The sequence below is a fragment of the Astyanax mexicanus genome, chromosome 10, assembly GCF_023375975.1.
Source record: "Astyanax mexicanus isolate ESR-SI-001 chromosome 10, AstMex3_surface, whole genome shotgun sequence".
NCBI lineage: Eukaryota > Metazoa > Chordata > Actinopteri > Characiformes > Acestrorhamphidae > Astyanax > Astyanax mexicanus.
The window spans coordinates 32,539,215-32,558,697 of NC_064417.1; the positions used below are offsets into that span (position 1 = coordinate 32,539,215).

At 37.6% G+C, this 19,483-nt stretch overlaps 1 protein-coding gene and 1 long non-coding RNA gene across 6 annotated transcripts in view; one reads left to right on the forward strand and one right to left on the reverse strand.

Annotated features, from left to right (window-relative positions):
• gria2b (glutamate receptor, ionotropic, AMPA 2b) overlaps positions 1–19,483 on the forward strand; it is a 66,358-nt gene that overhangs the window by 33,962 nt on the left and 12,913 nt on the right. For 4 of the 5 annotated variants that reach the window (XM_007245521.4, XM_007245522.4, XM_007245523.4 and 1 more), the window contains exons 4-12: positions 8,215–8,411; positions 10,610–10,663; positions 11,503–11,661; positions 12,193–12,360; positions 13,167–13,271; positions 13,603–13,710; positions 15,161–15,367; positions 15,863–16,230; positions 18,313–18,511. In XM_007245521.4, coding sequence (XP_007245583.1) covers positions 8,215–8,411; positions 10,610–10,663; positions 11,503–11,661; positions 12,193–12,360; positions 13,167–13,271; positions 13,603–13,710; positions 15,161–15,367; positions 15,863–16,230; positions 18,313–18,511 — 1,565 coding nt within the window. Of the gene's footprint in view, positions 1–5,325; positions 5,467–8,214; positions 8,412–10,609; positions 10,664–11,502; positions 11,662–12,192; positions 12,361–13,166; positions 13,272–13,602; positions 13,711–15,160; positions 15,368–15,862; positions 16,231–18,312; positions 18,512–19,483 lie in introns of those variants that run through there. The other variant, XM_049484025.1, reaches the window with a different exon arrangement.
• LOC125804727 (uncharacterized) lies at positions 2,911–3,718 on the reverse strand. Its single transcript, XR_007440881.1, has 2 exons — positions 3,593–3,718; positions 2,911–3,008 (listed from the first exon to the last, which is right to left on the reverse strand). It is a non-coding gene; the product is annotated as an uncharacterized LOC125804727 (long non-coding RNA).

A 19,483-nucleotide genomic window follows, 5' to 3' on the forward strand; every position in this document is an offset into this window, starting at 1 on the left:
AAAGGAGTGTGGGTAAATGTATAGTTAGAATGGCACTACTGAGGTAAATGTATGAAAAGAATAGGTAACCTAACTTCCTAAATTCATTACTAAAACTGCACTACTGTGGTAAATAGACAGTATGATTCTGTTAGCACTGCTAGAACAAATTAGTAATTGTAGTTATAAATCTACCTCATTAGTGGCATTCTAATCAAAAACCTAATTGACTAATGAGGTAGATTTCTAACTAAACTTGCACTGCTGTGGTAAATATATGGCTAAAATTGCACTACATTCACGATTACGATTACACAACTGAAGTAAATTCATAATCAGCATAGCACTAATGGGGTACAATTATGATTATAATGGCAGTTCTGAGGCAAACATATGACTAAAATGTGTGATTAGAATTGCACTGCTGAGGTAAATGTGTGATTAGAATAGCACTGCTGAGGTAAATATATGATTAGAATAGCACTACTGAGGTAAATGTATGATTAGAATAACTCTGCTGAGGTGAATGTATGATTAGAATAGCACTTCTGAGGTAAATGTATGATTAGAATAGTCCTGCTAAAGTAAATGTATTGTGCTTTGTTGGTGTGTCTGCTGGGGTATCGTCTTATGTACTACGTTAGATGTCTAGTCACATGCCCTTTTATATTGTTGGCTGTTTTATTAAAAACATTCTGCATTCCAGTTATTGTCAACTACCTACTTTGTGCTTCCAGTCTTTGGTCACTTTATTGGAAACACCTTTAGCAATGGGTGCATCTTAAACGTAGCTAAGTGCACTTTAAAAACAGTATCCAGATATGTTTGTATATTATGGAGAAATTTTAATATGAAGAGATGAATCTTTAAGCAGAGTGTTTTTTTTTGCATTAGCACTGATATGTGGACAATGTATGGAATATATATGCTGGTATTATGTATGTATGAGGATACAGAAAGGATTGAATTAGTGTGTCTTGGGTTTCTGTGGTTCTGTTTACAGTTCCAGACAGGAGGGGTTAATCTTTCAGGCTTTTCCAATCTCAGAAATGGAAAGGAAAACATCATGGAGAAGAAAAATCCATACACTCACAGTATCATACACTCAGTTCACCCTGCCTAACTCTGTGATACGTTTCTACTGTCCTGTCATGCTAAATCAATTTCCCCACAACTGACAAAAACCAAAATGACAATTTTACATTCTTATATTCTGTGTCAAATCAATCATGTAGGGATGCTTTGGATGACACTGTGACACCTCTGGGATGTTTTCCTGCAGTAAATATAGAAAAGAATTGATTTACACCAAAGAAAAAATAGTCTGCAGAAATGATGTCAATACATAGGATGGGGTGTGGGTCTCTGCACTGACCTCAGTTTATTTGGTAAAATTGTCTACAAAGGAATAAATTTAACAAATGACACATACAAACACTACTGTTTAAATGTAAATCAATATTTTTTAATAATGTTAAATCATATTAGTTGCATATACATATATAAAAGGATCTATACTAGCTGTAGTCCTCCTAGGGCTGTGCATCGTCCATTGATTTTTGGACCATGAATCATAGATGCTGTATAATATGTTTTTCTGTATATTCTACTGTATGTGACCTGAAATATATATTTTTTGTAGTAATTAATTAAAATAGTACATATCTAAATGAAATCTCAATTTTTTTTTTAGCTTTTTTTTTTTAAACTTGTTTGGGCAAAATGCAGCTGTGTTTTTTCAACAGCAAATCATAGTGTTAAATAGATATATAAGATTTTTAAACATACATAAACATTTCAGATACTGGTAATATATATATTTTTAGTAGAATGACACTTATTTGGTTTAGAATGTCATTGCTAAGGCAAACTAAAGTCTAGAATAGTGTTCTGTAGTAGCTAGTTAGCTAAATTAATAATTAGAGTGGTACATTTATAATTAGAAATGCGTTTTAAAGGTAAATTAATATCAACAATAGTACTGATGAGGTAATTTATCAGATTCATTTAATATATCTGTAACATAAATGTTTTTTGCATTGTTAACCAAAATGTACCTGATGACAACCATGAACACTATCACAAGTAACTCATGTCACTATTAACTAGGGCCGATTATTCGGGCTGATTATTGACTTTTTTTTTAGATAATCGGCATCAGCTGATATCTGCGCCCATAAGGCTGATTTTTAATAAATGTCTCAGGCTGCGTCCGAAATCGCGTACTTAAGCAGTACGTACTGGATTGGGGTGAGTACGCACTGCTTGTCGAGCAAAGCAGTACGCTTTTTCAGTACGCCAGACCGCAGTACGCACGCAGCCTCGGACGCACTACATCCACCATCTTACCTCTGACGCCCTTTCACCTCTCACCCCTCCTAACCAGCAGCACACTTTACAGAGCTTTACCCTAATTAATTTCATTAAAATCCCCTCATTAATCAGCTCTTATTAATAAATAAACCCCCAAACTGTCCTATTTAATAAACACTGACTAAATAAAACTTAAAATTAATATTTCCTCAAATATGAAATATTTAATAATAAATATGAACAGACTGTTTAATATTCATGAAGCATATTAATAATACTAGCTTATGCAACAAAACAATTATCAAAAAGTTTCAAAGATAAATACCAAAATGTTAATTAATTCCTGCCTTTCCATTTCACCTCAGAATTTCCTTTTCTAGCCTAAATATTTAAACACATGATCCTTATTGTTATACATGATCTTTTACTGACTGCATTAAACATAAAGGCAACATATATGCATTACTGATGTAAATAAAATATGCTAGAACCAGTCAGTTTCTGGAAAACTGGGGATCATATTTGGCAATAAAAAAATATTTTAGTTATTTTATTTAATATAATTTTTCCCTCACTTGCATATTTACACAAATACATTTCTCACAAAATACAAGAATGACAAGTCTTTAAAGTAGCTTTATTTATTTTTTTTATTCATTGTTCATTTTTCTCCCTCTCTTCATCTTCATCCTCTCGAGTAGGAAGGATAGTTGAATCTGAAACACACACAGATTAAAACAGTTTAGCTTGGTCATTAAACAAACATAATATAAATTCTGAACAACATAAAAGTCTTACCATCCTGGCTGGTTAGCTAGCTATTTAATAAAACTAAATAAAATGGTCAGATTTTGGTTATAATTTATTAATGTGATTTTTGGCAACCAGTCTGTCTGTCTGTTGAAAAGCCTCTCTGATATCAGCAGCCTTTTTTCTCAGATGAGTTTATACAGACTGATCAGTATTAAGTTAAAACTGCCCCAGCTCTTCAGCACTGCAGCAGTATACAGGGCTGTAGTGAGTTAGTAAACGCTGGTGTTGTAGAACAGAAGATTAATAAAGAGTTGTGATAAGTTTGATAACTCTAGCTAAGCTAACTGATCTCAGTAGCACAGGGCTAACGCTGCTCAGTAAAGCAGTTCAGATACGAAAATAAAGATGTTCTGTCTGCAACAGCATTAATAACAAACCCACACCCCTATAACTCGCTACTTTAACTTAAACTAACCCTCATAAATCTTTCATTTACAGCCTGATATCACAAACAACCAAAACAGTTTATATATCTGAATCTCCTCACCTCATAAACTTCTCTCTCTCTCCACTCCTCTCCTCTCCTCCGCCGCTCCGCCGCTCACTGACGGGTCACTCAGCTCAGCGCGGCTCCCGGTGGATTGTGGGAAATATTAGCGGGTGAAGTGTGCTGGGCTTGGCTGTATTCGGAATGGCATACTACTATACTGCGTACTGCATACTGCACTAGTATGTACTGCATACTACACACTGCCCAGTATGTAGTATTCGGTACTGTAACACTTTTGATTGTAGTACCCTACACGGTCCCTGACACACCAATCAGTGCTCCGAATTCCTTAGAGTGAGTTGTAAACAGAAAGAACATGAAAAATGTCCTACCTTTTCATTATTAAGACTAATGAGATCTGCATACTGTCCAGAACAGCAATTGCTGCTTTTATTTTAGAGTTTAGCAGCTAACCCAATTCTAACAACCAATTAGCAGCAGCCCCCACAACCCAAGTATGTTCCAGTTATATTTAAATATGTTTTTCTATTTATTTTAGTAGATTACTATTTTCATCTATGTAAATACCAACAAGAAGAACACATTTAAACAAACTCTCATTCATATTTACACAATCTCAACACAAATCAAACAATTTTATTAATTTGTATTCAAATAATTCCCTTATTTAAAAGAAAAATATGTATTTAAACTGAGGGAATTATTTATTAAATCAACAGAACGATTTATTAAAACTGAGGGAATTTTTTATTAAAGTAACAGAATAATTTATTAAAACTGAAGGAATCATTTATTAAAATAACAGAATAATTTATTAAAACTGAGGGAATCATTTATTAAAATAACAGAATAATTTATTAAAACTGAGGGAATCATTTATTAAAATAACAGAATAATTTATTAAAACTGAGGGAATTATTTATTAAAACTGAGGGAATCATTTATTAAAATAACAGAATAATTTATTAAAACTGAGGGAATTATTTACTGCATCAAGGAAAGTAATGGCTCACCGCTGTCGAGACCCTCCACTGTCCCGGCCGCGGAAAGCGCTCGGCTGCGGCAGCGGAGGGTCCCGGCCGCGGAAAGCGCTCGGCTGCGGCAGCGGTGGGTCCCCGCCGCGGAAAGCGCTCGGCCGCGGCAGCGGAGGGTCCCCACCCGCGGAGAACGCGCGGCCGCGGCAGCGGAGGGTCCCGGCGGCGGACAGCGCTCGGCCGCGGCAGCGGAGGGGGCTCGACAGCGGTGAGCCAATACTTTCCAAAATAATTCCCTTAATTTAAAAATATATTTATTTATAAAATTTAAAAATCTCTCGCACTCGCCTCCATCTTGTTTTTTTCTGAAGCGAGCTGGAGAAGCCAGTCGCAATGCATGATGGGATGCAGTACACCGCGAAGATAGCTCCCCATGCACACTGCGAAATCGGAGCGGAGTAGTACACCATCCGGGTACCTGTAGTGCACTACAGATCCTCAGTTTGGTCGCATACTGCGTACTGCATACTGGCTTTAGGCAGATTTAGTACGCGAGTAGTATGTAGTATGCCATTCCGAATACAGCCCTTGTATACTTAAAAATGTCTCCCGGTGCAGTACGTCATCCGGGAACTTTTCGCGTACTCAAACTCGCCTACTGCGCATTCGGACACACTACCCGATCTCGCATACTGCTTTTGCATACTGTTTAGTATGGAAGTACGCGATTTCGGACGCAGCCTCAGACTCTGCTCTGGGCAGCACCGTGTGCTGTTCGGCAGTAGAGCCGTTACAGCTCCCCCTAGTGTCAACTCCACCATCCTGCTGACACACAGCAGATGAGCTGAGGAGTTCAGTTCCCCAGAACCTGCAGAGCTTTAGACAGAGCTGCAGAAAATGGCTTCAGTTCAGCTTTAACTGGATCCAAATGGACATGTAAGTGAATTTATCCGACTGGCTTTAGTAATTAGCAGTGCAGCTTCTGTGTTAGACGGAGTTTTACTGTCTAGTAGCCTCTGTGCTAGCTAACGCTAACCGACTAGCTAACGCTAACCGTGTAGCTAACGCTAACTGACTAGCCAACGCTAACTGGCTAGCTGACGTTAACCGTGACGCTAACGCTAACTGGCTAGCTATCGCTAATTGGCTGTCTAACGCTAAACAGGATGCTAACGCTAACTGGCTAGTTAACGCTAACCGGCAAGCTAACGCTAACGGGCTAAATTATCGGCTAGCTAACGCTAACCGGTTGCTTTAGCTCAGCTCTGCTAACTCAGCTAACCCATAGGAGAAAACTCCTTTTATGATTTTAACTCTAGAACAGTGTGTGCTGAAGCCAAATCACTTAAACAAAACGCATAATACAGCCAAATAATTAAATGTGGAAATCCCAGCTCCCTAACTAGTAAATTTAGCCTTTGCATTTATTATATTATGGTATGGGTTAATCTCGTAAATACAATATAACTTACTGCATGTTTTGAGGGCATTATTAGTTGGGACTCGATAAAATGGGAATGTACCTACCTTGATAGTTATTTACACATAATAGCTAGCTAACGTATCTAACTCCTCCATTGATTTCATGTTTGAGTAAATACTGCGGCAATGAGAAGCTCTTAATATCAGTTAAGGTTAGTTGGCTAATTTACCCACTGTTTACTTTAACTGAATTTAGCTTTTTGACGAGTCCATTATAAGTTTGGGTGTCATACTGAATCAGGTGTAAATAATAGAGATATTACTGAATGTGTGTCGTGTGGTGTTAAAATGTGTGAGTAGTGTGTAAATAAAAAGTGATTAGGTTGGTGTGGGCTATAGTAATGCAGGTGTCAGGTGTGGCTGCTGTAATGAGTAAACGGCAAATTCTGTAGTTAGGTATTTTGCTTTGAAAAAGTTTAACATGGCAAAAGAATAATTTCTTACATTGTATTAATTATTATCACAGATGACAGCCACACTCCCCTGGATATCATCAAGATGTGCTTTTCAGAGGATGCTGTGGCAACCCACTCAGAGAGTAGACTGGACTATTAACACTTTTTTATTTTAGTGTATAGCTGGACAGAGCAGTCTCTCAAAAGTGAAGCCACCACAGGTCGGGCGCCCCCTGCTGTTCGGTTGCAGAAAGCTGTGTAACTCATCCCCATAGGTTTCAGTGGCAATACAGACAACTTTCAAGCACATCTTTTTCCCAATATACTGTAATTCTTCCTCCATTATTTAAATGCAACAGCTAGTGTAACCTCTGCTTATATTGTCAAATGTTTATATCCCCACATAATTAGTTTTTTAAACATTATTCAGCTCTATTCAAAAAGGTGTGGTTATTGTAAAAGGGCTAAGTTACACCTAGCCGGGGTGGGACCAATGACTGTATGGACTGTATGTAGCTCTGTGGAGACAGCCCTCAGGGGCGGGTTTATTCAAATGAGTAGGCTGTCTCTCTCCACAGTCTATCTCCCTCCTCTGGTCTCTACTGCGCAGACTCAGATTTCAGGATCGCCAGATCGACAGTCCCTGGGAAATAACTTCATACAACTGGCCAAAATTTATTTCACAATATATAGCCAAATTTTGGTCAATACAATATAATTTCAGTATTAATATGAACAGTAAAAAAGATAGATTCAAATGTAGATCATCACACACTGAAACTGACAGGATGTGGAAGCTTGTAGTGTTCTGCTGTTCCTGCGCGGCTTAAATTAATCTGACAGCAGCTTCCTGTAATGAACATCAGTCAGAAATTTTTTATTTCGAAGAACGTATATTATTAAATACTGTATATCTCTTAGAACCCAATACCATTTTTTTATACTTTGATGTACCTTTGTTCACCTAAAATGCCAAAGGGTTTTCAGATAACCATAGGTTATATAGGTTAAATATATATTTATTAGCGTAAAAAGTCAATATGTTGCCGTCACAGATCAGCCACAATATTTAGCAACTATCTAGTGATGCTAACTGTTTTTTGAGGAGAATTAATCGCTGTTTCTAATAACAGATCAATGTTTTTGTACTGGTTAGAGAGCATAGTCCTGTGGTTTGATATGATATATGGATTACAGCTATAGTTTAATTCAGTTCTTAGTTATTACCCTCACAATACCAGGATATGGCTGGTGCAGTGTTAGCTAGGTGAACAGACTGCTGGTGTCAGTGCAGATGGCTGGTGATGCTCCAAATGATGTTCCAAGCTAAACTATTTGCTGTTTTTTTTTATATATATATATATATCAAAATAATGTTACTGTGCTGACTGGATAAAAAACTCTTTCTGTTTGATAAATGTGGAATATATATGTACTTTAATCTGTACTCTAGCATGTAGTTACCGGCTTAATGCCACCATCGGATGGATTCTGAGTGACATTTAAATATTTTATATATCGTAATAAATATCGATATTGAATTGTTGTCCAGTTTTAAACTATGAGTAAAGATAGATAGATAGATAGATAGATAGATAGATAGATAGATAGATAGATAGATAGATAGATAGATAGATAGATAGTCTTTATTGTCCATAATGGGAAATTTGTTTTCACTGTCAGTACATAGCCTCCGAAACACAGATACATGCATAAATACACTTAAAACATACGTTCCACCCAGTCCCCACCAACCTCCACCATCCCCATATACAGCCCTGAATCTGTCTGTGTTTGCGTTGGGCAGGACTGACCACCCTGCAGGTTGTGCTGGACACAGCAGCAGAGAGGAAGTGGCAGGTGACGGCAATAAACGTGGGCAACATGAAGGACGAGAGGAAGGATGAAGCCTACCGGTCACTGTTCCAGGACCTCGAGAACAAGAAGGAGAGGAGGGTTATCCTGGACTGCGAGCAGGACAAGGTCAAGGACATCATGGAGCAGGTGAGCTGGATAAATTAAACTATAAACATAATTAATTCTATACATATAACCTTATAATAAACATAAAGTCAGTGTACTGTTAGTGTCTACCTGTAATTAACTCTATACTTGTAGCATTAGAATAAACCCAAAATAAACAGAAAGTCAGTGGTCAGTGGGAGTGTCTGCCTGTAATTAACTCTATATATCATTAGAATAAACCCAATTAAACAGAATGTCAGTGGACCGTGAGAGTTTCTACCCTTAGTTAACTCTATATAGCATTAGAATAAACCCAAAATAAACAGAAAGTCAGTGGTCAGTGGGAGTGTCTACCTGTAATTAACTCTATATAACATCAGAATAAACCCAAATAAACAAAGTCAGTAGTCGGTGAGAGTTCCTACCTTTAGTTAACTCTATATAACATCAGAATAAACCCAAATAAACATAAAGTCAGTGGTCAGTGAGAGTGTTTAACTGTAATCAACTAGAAATAGATTAGAATAAATCCAAATAAACATAAAGTCATTGGTCAATGAGAGTGTCTACCTGTCATTAACTCTATATAACATTGAAATAAACCCAAATAAACATCAGTCAGTGGTCAGTGACCGTGTCTGCCAGTAAAATACATGATTCTTCAGATCTTTGATCAGCCCTGTGAATTCAGTTGTTTTTTTGTGAACCAGGTGGATTATTGTGGAACTGATTCAGTAAAGAAGCAAAACTCTGGTCTCATTACTGAGTGAGTTCACGGAGGGCTGTGGAAACGAGTGAAGAATTCTTCATGAAATGGGTTATTTATTCTGACACGTCAGGGAAAAGTCATTGATTTCTATTTAAGTCCTGCAGAAGTGTGTTTAACCAACCACCGGAATCAATACAGCTGAATCCAACAGCAGCTTTATCTATAATGCGCACACACACACACACACACAGTGTTTTTTTATCTCCAGGCACACAGAACAAAATCCTCACCAGCCCTCACCAGAACCGTATCTGTATCTTAAAATAACTCTAATTAGAGATTTTAACTGCATCCACCAGTGCCATGAAAAAGTATTTGCCCTTACAGATTTCTTTTGTTTTTACCTTTTTTTCCATACTTATCTAACACACGTTAGTATCAGAAAAAGATACCCTGAGTAAATATAAAAAGCAGTTTTATATAAAGGGAAAAATATCGATTTAATCGACACAGTGAAAGCTATTATTAACAAATAGAATGGAAGAATGGAAGAATGGAACAGTGGTAAACCTTTCCAGGAGTGACTGGCCTTCCACAATTACTCCAAAAGGGCAAGGACAACTCATCCAAGAGGCTCCAAAAGAACCACATCTAAAAACTGCAGGCCTCACCCAGCTCAGTTAAGTCAGTGTTAATTATTCAATAATAAGATAAAGACTGGGTAAAATTGGTCTCCATGGGAGAGTTCCAAGGCAAAAACCACTGCTGACCAAAAAAAAAAAAGTTTTCCAGTACTTTGGGAAAATGTTGTGTGTTCTTTCCTGTTACATCTAGTGTAAAACTATAAAGAAATTCAGAAAAAGAACATCATACTGAAAGTCAAACATGAAGGTGGTCATGTGATGGTCTGGGGCTACTCTGCTGCTTTAAGTCCTAGACAACTTGCTGTTATTTGAGGAACCATGGATTCTGATGTTTACCAGACTGTCCTGAAGGAGAATGTCTGGCCATCAGTTTGTGACCTTAAGCTCAGGCGTACTTGGGTTCTGCAGCAGGACAATGATCTGAAGCCGACCAGCAAGTCCACTTAGGAATGGGTAACAAAAGAAAATTAAGGTTTTGGAGTGGCATGATCTTAAACAGGCTGTTTATGCTGGAAAATCCCCCAATGTGGCTGATTAAAACTATTCTGTAAAGAAAAGTGGGCCAACATTCCTCCACAGAGATGTGAAAGAATCATTACCAGTTATTGCAGACTCTTGATTGCATTTGTTGTTGCTAAGGGTGGTTTTATTAGGTTTAGGGCCAGGTAGGTTTAAATAGATTTTATTTTTTTTCCCTTAGTAAATTAAATTATCATTTAAAAATGGGCTTTTTATGTACTCAGGTTAAATTTTTTAGACATTAAAATGTGATTAAAAAGCAAAAACAATAGAAATCTGTAGGTATCACAATACCCAAAGCAACAGTGGCTTTTTTTTTTTTTACTAAATTTATTATTATTATTTGTTTTTTTTTTTTATCACAGATCATAACCATTGGGAGACATGTGAAGGGATATCACTACATTATAGCAAACCTGGTGAGTATCACAAGTTACTTACCTCAAGAAATCCCATTAACCATGTTCCTGTTAAATGTAAAGGTTGATCAATTGTATTGACTCCCACGAACAAGTGTATATAATGGGCAAATAAAGTTTTGTTAATTTGCATTAATATTTACAATCATTAATTGTCCATATATTGTTCAAAAACTGTTGCTTGTCTTACATAAATACAGAATATCTATAAATATATCTGTAAATGTTGATCCACAGTTGTGCACACACAGCTTATATAACCAATACAGAACAATATTGTACTATTAGTATTGAACAGTTTGGAGCAGCCGTAAACTTGTGACCTGTATAAAGTTACTATGCCATCAGGATGTATCATCAGAGATTAAGGAAACATACTGAGTTTAAGCACTAACAGCTCTTGTCAGCAGAGCTTCAGGCAGTGCTTTCTTATTTGAATTGTGTAGTACGTTACGGTAATCTGTTGTGGGTTTTAGACTCCAAACATGCCTACCACCATTCCCCCAGTCGATTTCCACATCCCTGGTTGCCACATAAAGAACACAACACCACAAAAACAGTGTGCTGCAACCAAATGAAAAGAGAGATTTAGCTCACTGAGCTTCAGTAAGGTTGCCATAGTAACCATAGCTTGGTAATTGGTGTTAATAAAGTTAATTAGAAGAACATTCTGAAACGGTACATTATGCAGTCTGCAAAAGGTTTCTGTAAAGACACTGTAAAGAAGAGGAAGACAAGGAACAGGAAGAAGAGGAGAGTGTTATGTAAGGTTTGCCTGAGGCTTGTCCCATTTCTTCCATGAATGTAAATGTGACTGATCTCCTGTCTGAATCTGGCAGGGATTTGTGGACGGAGATCTGTCCAAAATCCAGTACGGAGGAGCCAACGTCTCGGGATTCCAGATTGTGGATTTTGAAGACCCTTTGGTGTCCAAGTTCGACCAGCGCTGGGAGGCTCTGGAGGAGAAGGAATACCCTGGAGCCGACAGCAAGATACGGGTTAGTGACCATTAATTATCGTATATACAGTATATATTAGATTTACTCACATGCCAAAAGTCATTGGAGAGCAGTATGCCAATTGATCCTGGACACAGCTTTGGAACGGTCACAACTGTATAAGTTGTAAAGTGTGAGTTGTAATCTTGTGAGTGGGTTTGAACAGTGTTCAAAGTGCAGAATTTTGGGGTCCGCAGTCACATGTGTACTGATGGGAATACGGCATAGAAGGCTTTTATAGGGCCTTATGATATCCGCAATGTGGAAAGTATAGATTAACTTCCAGAATTGAGGAATAAAAGCTTAAAAAAATTGCTATAAACATGGAATGCACACAGAAGTACACAGAATTAGATTATCTGTAACCTGGTTCTTGTCTTCTGACCTTCATAACTAAAGACCCGAGTAATGATTAGACATCATACACATATCATATCAGCACTGAAGCATAATTATGCATATAAAGTATATATTCTAATGCATCCATTAAATGAGAAATAAATGATTTTAATGTTGTGTGTTTGCGTGCAGTACACCTCAGCGCTGACGTATGACGCGGTGCAGGTCATGACTGAGGCTTTCCGTTACCTCAACAAGCAGCACATCGACATCTCCCGCAGGGCCAACAACGGCGACTGCCTGGCTAACCCGGCCGTGCCCTGGGCTCAGGGGGTGGAGATCGAACGTGCCCTCAAACAGGTAAAGGGCTAACACTCAGAAACACACTGTAACACAGACTAACACACACAAACACTTTAGTATTAGCCTGTAACTGCACTGCAGGAAAAAAAATCTTAGCAAGAGAAATAATCTAATTTCAAGGCAATAATTCTTATTTTTGGGTCCTGCAAAGCATGGTAAGTCCAACATTATTTTGCTTAATTTAGGAATAAAGATCTTAATATAGAATATAGAATTATAGAATTTCACCTTATTTTAAATAATTTGAACACAAAATAAGAACAAAAGGTTACTGGTCATTTCACACGTGGCACTGAAGGCGATTCAGTCTCTCTCACACTCTGACACATCTCCAGCCTCTGGACTACGATACCCAGAATGCAACTCACTCTGACATCATTTCCTTATGCGAACACATGACACTGCACACGGCACTACCAGGAAGTTAATCACCTGTTCACTTCACTATAAATGTCGCCTTACTCCACCCCCTCTCAACCCTTACTTTTACCCACATTACAAAGTGTTATTGCTTACCTGCTATTGCCTTTTAGTTATGACCTTGTTTTTGTGTATTTTTTGTATTAATTAGTGTTTGGTGCAAATCGTGTGGGGGTGTTTGGTAATTTTTAATAGACTTGATCATGTGGTTTCTAACACTGTTGTTTATAAGTATTAACTAAAGTACAGAGTAGAGATAAAAAATACTCTATTAGCATTGTGTACAAGCTTGGATATTTCCACGTTTTAATCGAATATATGCTATTTTCAGGGTTTGGGCTGCTGTTTGGGCTCAGCTGTTGATTGTCTGGGTTTGTTTCCAGGTTCGAGTGGAAGGTCTGACTGGTAATATTCAGTTTGATCAGTACGGCAGGAGGGTGAATTATACTGTCAATGTTATGGAGCTGAAAAACAACGGTCCAGTTAAGGTAAGACAACTTTTCACACCTGAAAGAACAGAAGGTTACACGTTTGTGGATTGTTTGTATTTTGAAAAGAATATGTAATCTGTATCTACTTTTTCTACATAAGCAGTGTTTTTATAATTTATTATGTATATTGTTGATTTATTATTTTTTAGGTAAAGAAAAGTATATTAAAAGTCCAAAAAAAAAAAACATTTTTAAGAGAAGCACAAGCTATAAGTTTGCCATAATGAGAAGATAATAATTTTAAATGATGTGAAGCTACTTCGTAGTTTCTAATTCACATTATCGAATTATGTAGTTTCTCTCACAAGCCTGGATTCTCTCTCTGCAGATTGGTTACTGGAACGAGGTTGATAAGATGGCTGTCACAAAATCGGACCTTTTCCCCAATGATACGATGGGTCTGGAGAACAAGACTGTTATAGTGACTACTATTCTGGTGAGCAGTTTAGAATGTTCATATTTCAAAAGTAATCCCTGCTGAAAACAACAATCTGGCAACCTCACACTGGTCATGCTGGTTAAGATGATTGACTAGAATAGGTTGACAGGTTGATATGACAAGTTAGTTCACCAGTTATAGGCCTGAATGAGTTAAGTCAGAAAACAATCTATCTGTTTTTTGCTGGTTGCTGTTTTGAATGGTATAAACTTGTTTCAAAATTCAATGTGATTGAGAAGCTGGTAATCCAGATGAAAAAAATGACACTATACTGGGAATCTAAAAGGATATTCAGCTCTTGACCAGAATGTGGTGTTGTATGTTGTCTTTGTTTGTGGTGTACTATTATGTTGGTTGTGATGGTCATGATGGTCAACCAACTTGCTGGTAGCCAATATGGTTAAATTTGCTTCTACTGGTCATCAAGAAAGTATTTAGAAAATATGTTACTCAATTAGTGAATTCTGTGGTCTGTGGTGGTTGCTGGGCTGTTGTGTGGTGTGTGGGAGTGCTTAAAGCCTAATAACCCAATAGCTGTTTTGTCCAGCAGCTCCTCCATATACACAATACTGAGGAGTGATAGACAGAAACCATTCCATGCATAGACTGAGCTTGTGTGTGGGATGGAACATTGGGCCCCCCATTCAAAGTAAAAAGTTCTACGAGTATACAGAGTTTCACAATTCTAGCTAAAAATCGGTAACCTATAGAGCTGTTTGAAATGTTTGACAAAAGTTTACAGACACTTTTGAATGGATTCCTATAAGGAAAAATGTACAAGCTAAAAATGTCCACTGTACGAAAAGTGTCCAAAAAATATTTCTTCAAAAAGCACAAACAACCTAACTGGGTAACGAAAGTAAAAATTGCTGTGTTTCTAGGTTAAACACTGTGGGAGGAGATAGTGATTAAATTTCTTGAACAAAATAATAAGAAGAAGAATACGAAGAACTGTAAGTTTTTTTTTTTTTCTTTTTCTTCAAGCCAACTTAATAATTGCAAGTAAGTGTGTAGGATGGCTTGAGTCATCCAATTTCCAAACACTGGAGAAAGTTTTCTGCCCCGCCCCAGACACAAGGCTCATTAAGGTTGCCAGATTACAGTCTTACTCTGAAGCTGATCATGAATATATGCAGTGTCCAAAATGCCTGTCTCTGCTACAATGATTGTGGTAATTTACTAAGCTATAGTCAGCAACCTTTCTGAAACTCAGTGATTACCTGTTAAAGAGAAAAATAGCCAACTGAGTAATGGAGTAAAGGTAGCATCTTACTCTGAAACATACTTTAAGCTGGTCAACATCTAAGCTTAACCAGCTTGGCCAGTTTGACCACAATGTTGTATTCAGGCGGGCTGTAATATGAGCTTTGATACAATTATAGATCAAACTTCTAAAGGTGTCTGAATATTTATAGGTCAATCCTCTGAAGTGTGCAGTCTGTTTCAGGAAGCACCGTATGTGATGCTGAAGAAGAACGCTGATCTGTTTATGGATAATGAGAGATACGAGGGATACTGCGTGGATCTGGCGGCCGAAATAGCCAAACACTGCGGTTTCAAATACCGGCTGAAGATTGTGGGGGATGGGAAGTACGGAGCTCGAGACGCTGAGACTAAAATCTGGAACGGAATGGTTGGAGAGCTGGTTTATGGGGTGAGTGGATACATGCTAATGTAATCAGATACAGGGGGAGAGTTTTACGCATAATGGATAAAGGTTATTGATAGATTTAGACATACTCATTCATCTAAACGCTACCTACCCAAACACTAACAATGGGCTATTTAGCTTACTGCACACATTTAGCTGAAGCATTGTTCTGCTTTTACAGTTATTAACCCTAAACATGCAGAGTTATTTCTTTTATTGTTCCATAATATCTGCATACAGATGTAATTATGCAATTCCATTTATAATTACAGTACATAGGTATATTGAGACTTAGGTTTTTGTTGAGTTGCTATTAATGTTTTAAAAACTAGATTTAGAAACCCAAATGAGAAAAGTTTATACACTATAAGAAAAATATGCATATGTTTTATGTTTTGCCTCGTATTATACAAACAAAGTTCAGAGTTCAGATCAGAAATAATGAAATAAAAATAAAAGGAAATAAGTTAGAAATATTTTTTTTATTTGCATTTTCAGAAAGCTGATATAGCTGTGGCTCCGTTGACCATCACCTTAGTCAGAGAGGAAGTGATTGACTTCTCGAAGCCCTTTATGAGTCTGGGAATTTCCATCATGATAAAGAAGCCGCAGAAGTCCAAGCCCGGTGTGTTCTCCTTCCTGGACCCGCTGGCTTACGAGATCTGGATGTGCATTGTGTTCGCCTACATCGGCGTCAGCGTGGTGCTGTTCCTGGTCAGCCGCTTTAGCCCGTACGAGTGGCACACGGAGGAATACGAGGACGGACAGATCCAGACCAACGAGTCGACAAACGAGTTTGGGATCTTCAACAGCCTGTGGTTTTCCCTAGGAGCCTTTATGAGACAGGGCTGTGATATCTCACCCAGGTTAGTTGTGGTTTAATTCATTTTCTTCCATTTCATTTTATGCTGCTTTGGGACAGATTTGGGGTGTCTTATTTAATTGTTTACAATTTTTGTATTATATTTTAAAAAAATGTTTTAAAGATTTGGACTTGGTATAGAATATTGGTAATTAGAGAGTCTGGAACAGATAAGCAAATATGAACCTACTGGCTAGAAGAGTATAAAGCTCATAACACTGAGATGTGGACCAATGGAACGCTGTTCTCTACAACGGTGGTGCTCAATACATTTTTTTTTGTAATATTTTTTTCTAATTCTTAATTTTTCCTCAATTTGTAAGGCCAGTTAATCCACCCACTTCCCATCAAAGGTAATGTGATACACTATACTGTACCCCATATCATTAGTGATGTCCCCAACACTAGAGGGTCAAGACAAGCACACACCTCCTCTTAAACATTTGAAGTCAGACTCCGCCAGAATCACAGCATACTTTTAGGAAAGGGCCAGATCCCCAGATTTGATACAGCAGTCACAGATGCCTGTGCTGTACCAAAATCACAAAAGGAGTGTACCCCATCAGAGAGTGCAACTCAGTATCTCAGACTTTGGCTGCTGATAGAGAAGCATGATGGACTGCTTGGGATTTGAACTGGAGATCTGGTCTTTGAATCATAGTGGCAGCCACTTAGTCCGCTAGACCACTTTGAGCCCCTTTAATATCCTTGATTTCAAAGAAAACAATGAATCAGCTGCTGTTCAAATACTTCACTGCACATATATGAAATTACTTTTGATTTTAAATGGTTACTTTGGATTAGGGGTGTGCAATATTATATTGTATACAATATATCGTAACACAGAAATATTGTGATATTAAAAATCCATCTCGTGATAATAGAGATGTTCTGTCTTAAAAGTAGTCTATTATTTACGGTGAAGCTTTAAGTGTATTTATTGTATAATTGTTTTAGTTTGCAGTTTATATGCATGCACTAAATATTCTGCAATATTTTTTGCTGCATTATATTATTTTATGCTATATTATTTATTTTGCCACATTATGATTATGCTGTTATACACTTATACTATATTCCTGAAATTAATTAATCATTTTTCTGTTTTCCTATATTGCCAATTATTGCAAAAATACCCTGAAATATCGTGATATTATTTTAGAGCCATATCGCCCACCTCTACTGTGGATGTATTAGTCAGGTAGAAATGGATGCCAGTTCTAAAGTTGGCCTGAGAAAACAGCATAATGCAAGTGAGCGAGTTTTATGAGTTATTAGGAAATTCATTTGCATTCATTTGTTTGTTTCATGGTTTTATTTGGTTTCATCCAGCCCTTTTTTCAGTGACGTTCAGGCCTTCCGAAAGAACAGAGCATGAAGTGAACAGAGCGTGAGGTGCCAGCATAGTCACCCCTTTTTAAAATAAAAAGCCGTTATGTAAACAGAGAGCTGCTATAATGGAAAAGTTAGAGTCGTTCTACATTTATGAGCCTCATTATTATTTGATTCTGTTAAAAGCCTCATCATACATGCAAAACAAAACTCTACACAGCGCCTAACCGACAACATCGCTCTCCTTTCAGAATCTGTTAGAACAGGGCGGTTATGTTTGGAATAACTTCTCTGATATGAATGTTCAAACTTTCATTCGTTTACAGACTCGTTCTTTTATTCAGTGTTTGAGCTACAGCTCTACACACACAGTGCAGTACAATCAACATTTACTCAACCACATTTACTTAGACATTTACTCATCTACAAGTACAGATGAGTGTGCACCTAGGTGTACTTACATATGTACTTACATGCATAGGTACTGTATATACGCAGTACCAGTCAAAAGTTTGAAGACTATGAGGAACTGCATGTGGAATTAATTGCTGAAAGTGTTAAACAAACCCGAATGTTTTATATTTTAGATTCTTTAAAGTAGCACATCTTGCTTAGATGACAGCTTTACACATCTTGGCTGTTTTTACTCTGTCAGTCTGGAATGGCTTTTAGTTGACCTCTTGCTGAATTTGTCAAGTGGTAATTACTTGAATTTTCTTGGTAAGTGACCTCGATCTGAACTCTCTCTCTCCAGGTCTCTCTCTGGTCGTATAGTGGGAGGAGTGTGGTGGTTCTTCACTCTGATCATAATCTCATCCTACACGGCCAACCTGGCTGCTTTCCTCACAGTGGAGCGGATGGTGTCCCCTATCGAGAGCGCTGAGGACCTGGCCAAACAAACCGAGATCGCTTATGGAACTCTAGACTCCGGCTCAACCAAAGAGTTCTTTAGGGTAAGAGATGTTTTTTAAAGTATGGTGTGAAAATTCTTTGCAGTTCAGCTTCATATCTGTGTAACTAACACTTCATGACCTGAGCCAAATTAGTTGATGATTCTTTCACTTTCAGTAACACTGTAAACCTCAGCTTGTCCATAAATGCATGTTTAAAGCATGTCCTTTAGTTGTGGTTCAAAGTGCAAATCAAACTTCCTGAATGTAGAAGGAGCACAGAAGTAAATATAAATTCCCACAAAATGCTGCTTATTTGGATAGACCACTATTGGTTTAACCCTAGTGTCTTAACACTGACCATGAACCTAATTCCTAACCTCACATTAAAGGACCTATAAATATTCAATTTTTTGTAGTAGTAACTCATAACACGATTGGGATGTATCAACAGATATTAAGGAAAAAATGTCTAGCTAAAGCTCCGACAGCTGGCGCCAAAAGATCTTCAGGCAGTATTTTCTTATTTTAACTATGTAGTATATCACAGTAATCTGTGTGGATTGTTGCCTACAATTCTGACCGCCACCAATCCCCCAGTCCCATTTCCAAACCCCAGATTGCCAGGCAGACATGGAAATTGGTGATCTGGCTATTTTTCTGGTGAACATGTAATCACTGATCTTCAGGAAGGTTGCTTACTGATTTGTTAAATTGGACTCCTGTAGCCAGTTCACCCAACCGCTCGCATTTATTACTGATTGTCCTTCATCCTCAGCCTAAAGCATCTAAACCAAATATGTCAATTTACATCTTAATTATCAGCTAATCTAAGGTGTCCCAAAAAGCAAGTGTGCTTAAATGCTTAAGATGAGCACTTCAACCTACAGCTCATGTAGCCCAAAACAAAAAAATTTAAAATGACAATGAACACTGTATAGACAAATATAGTGTTGGAAAACCTATCTTTTGTTTCTTCTAAAATCAAGGGTATTAAAAACAGTGTGCCCTGCTTATGTTGGAGTAACTGTCTCT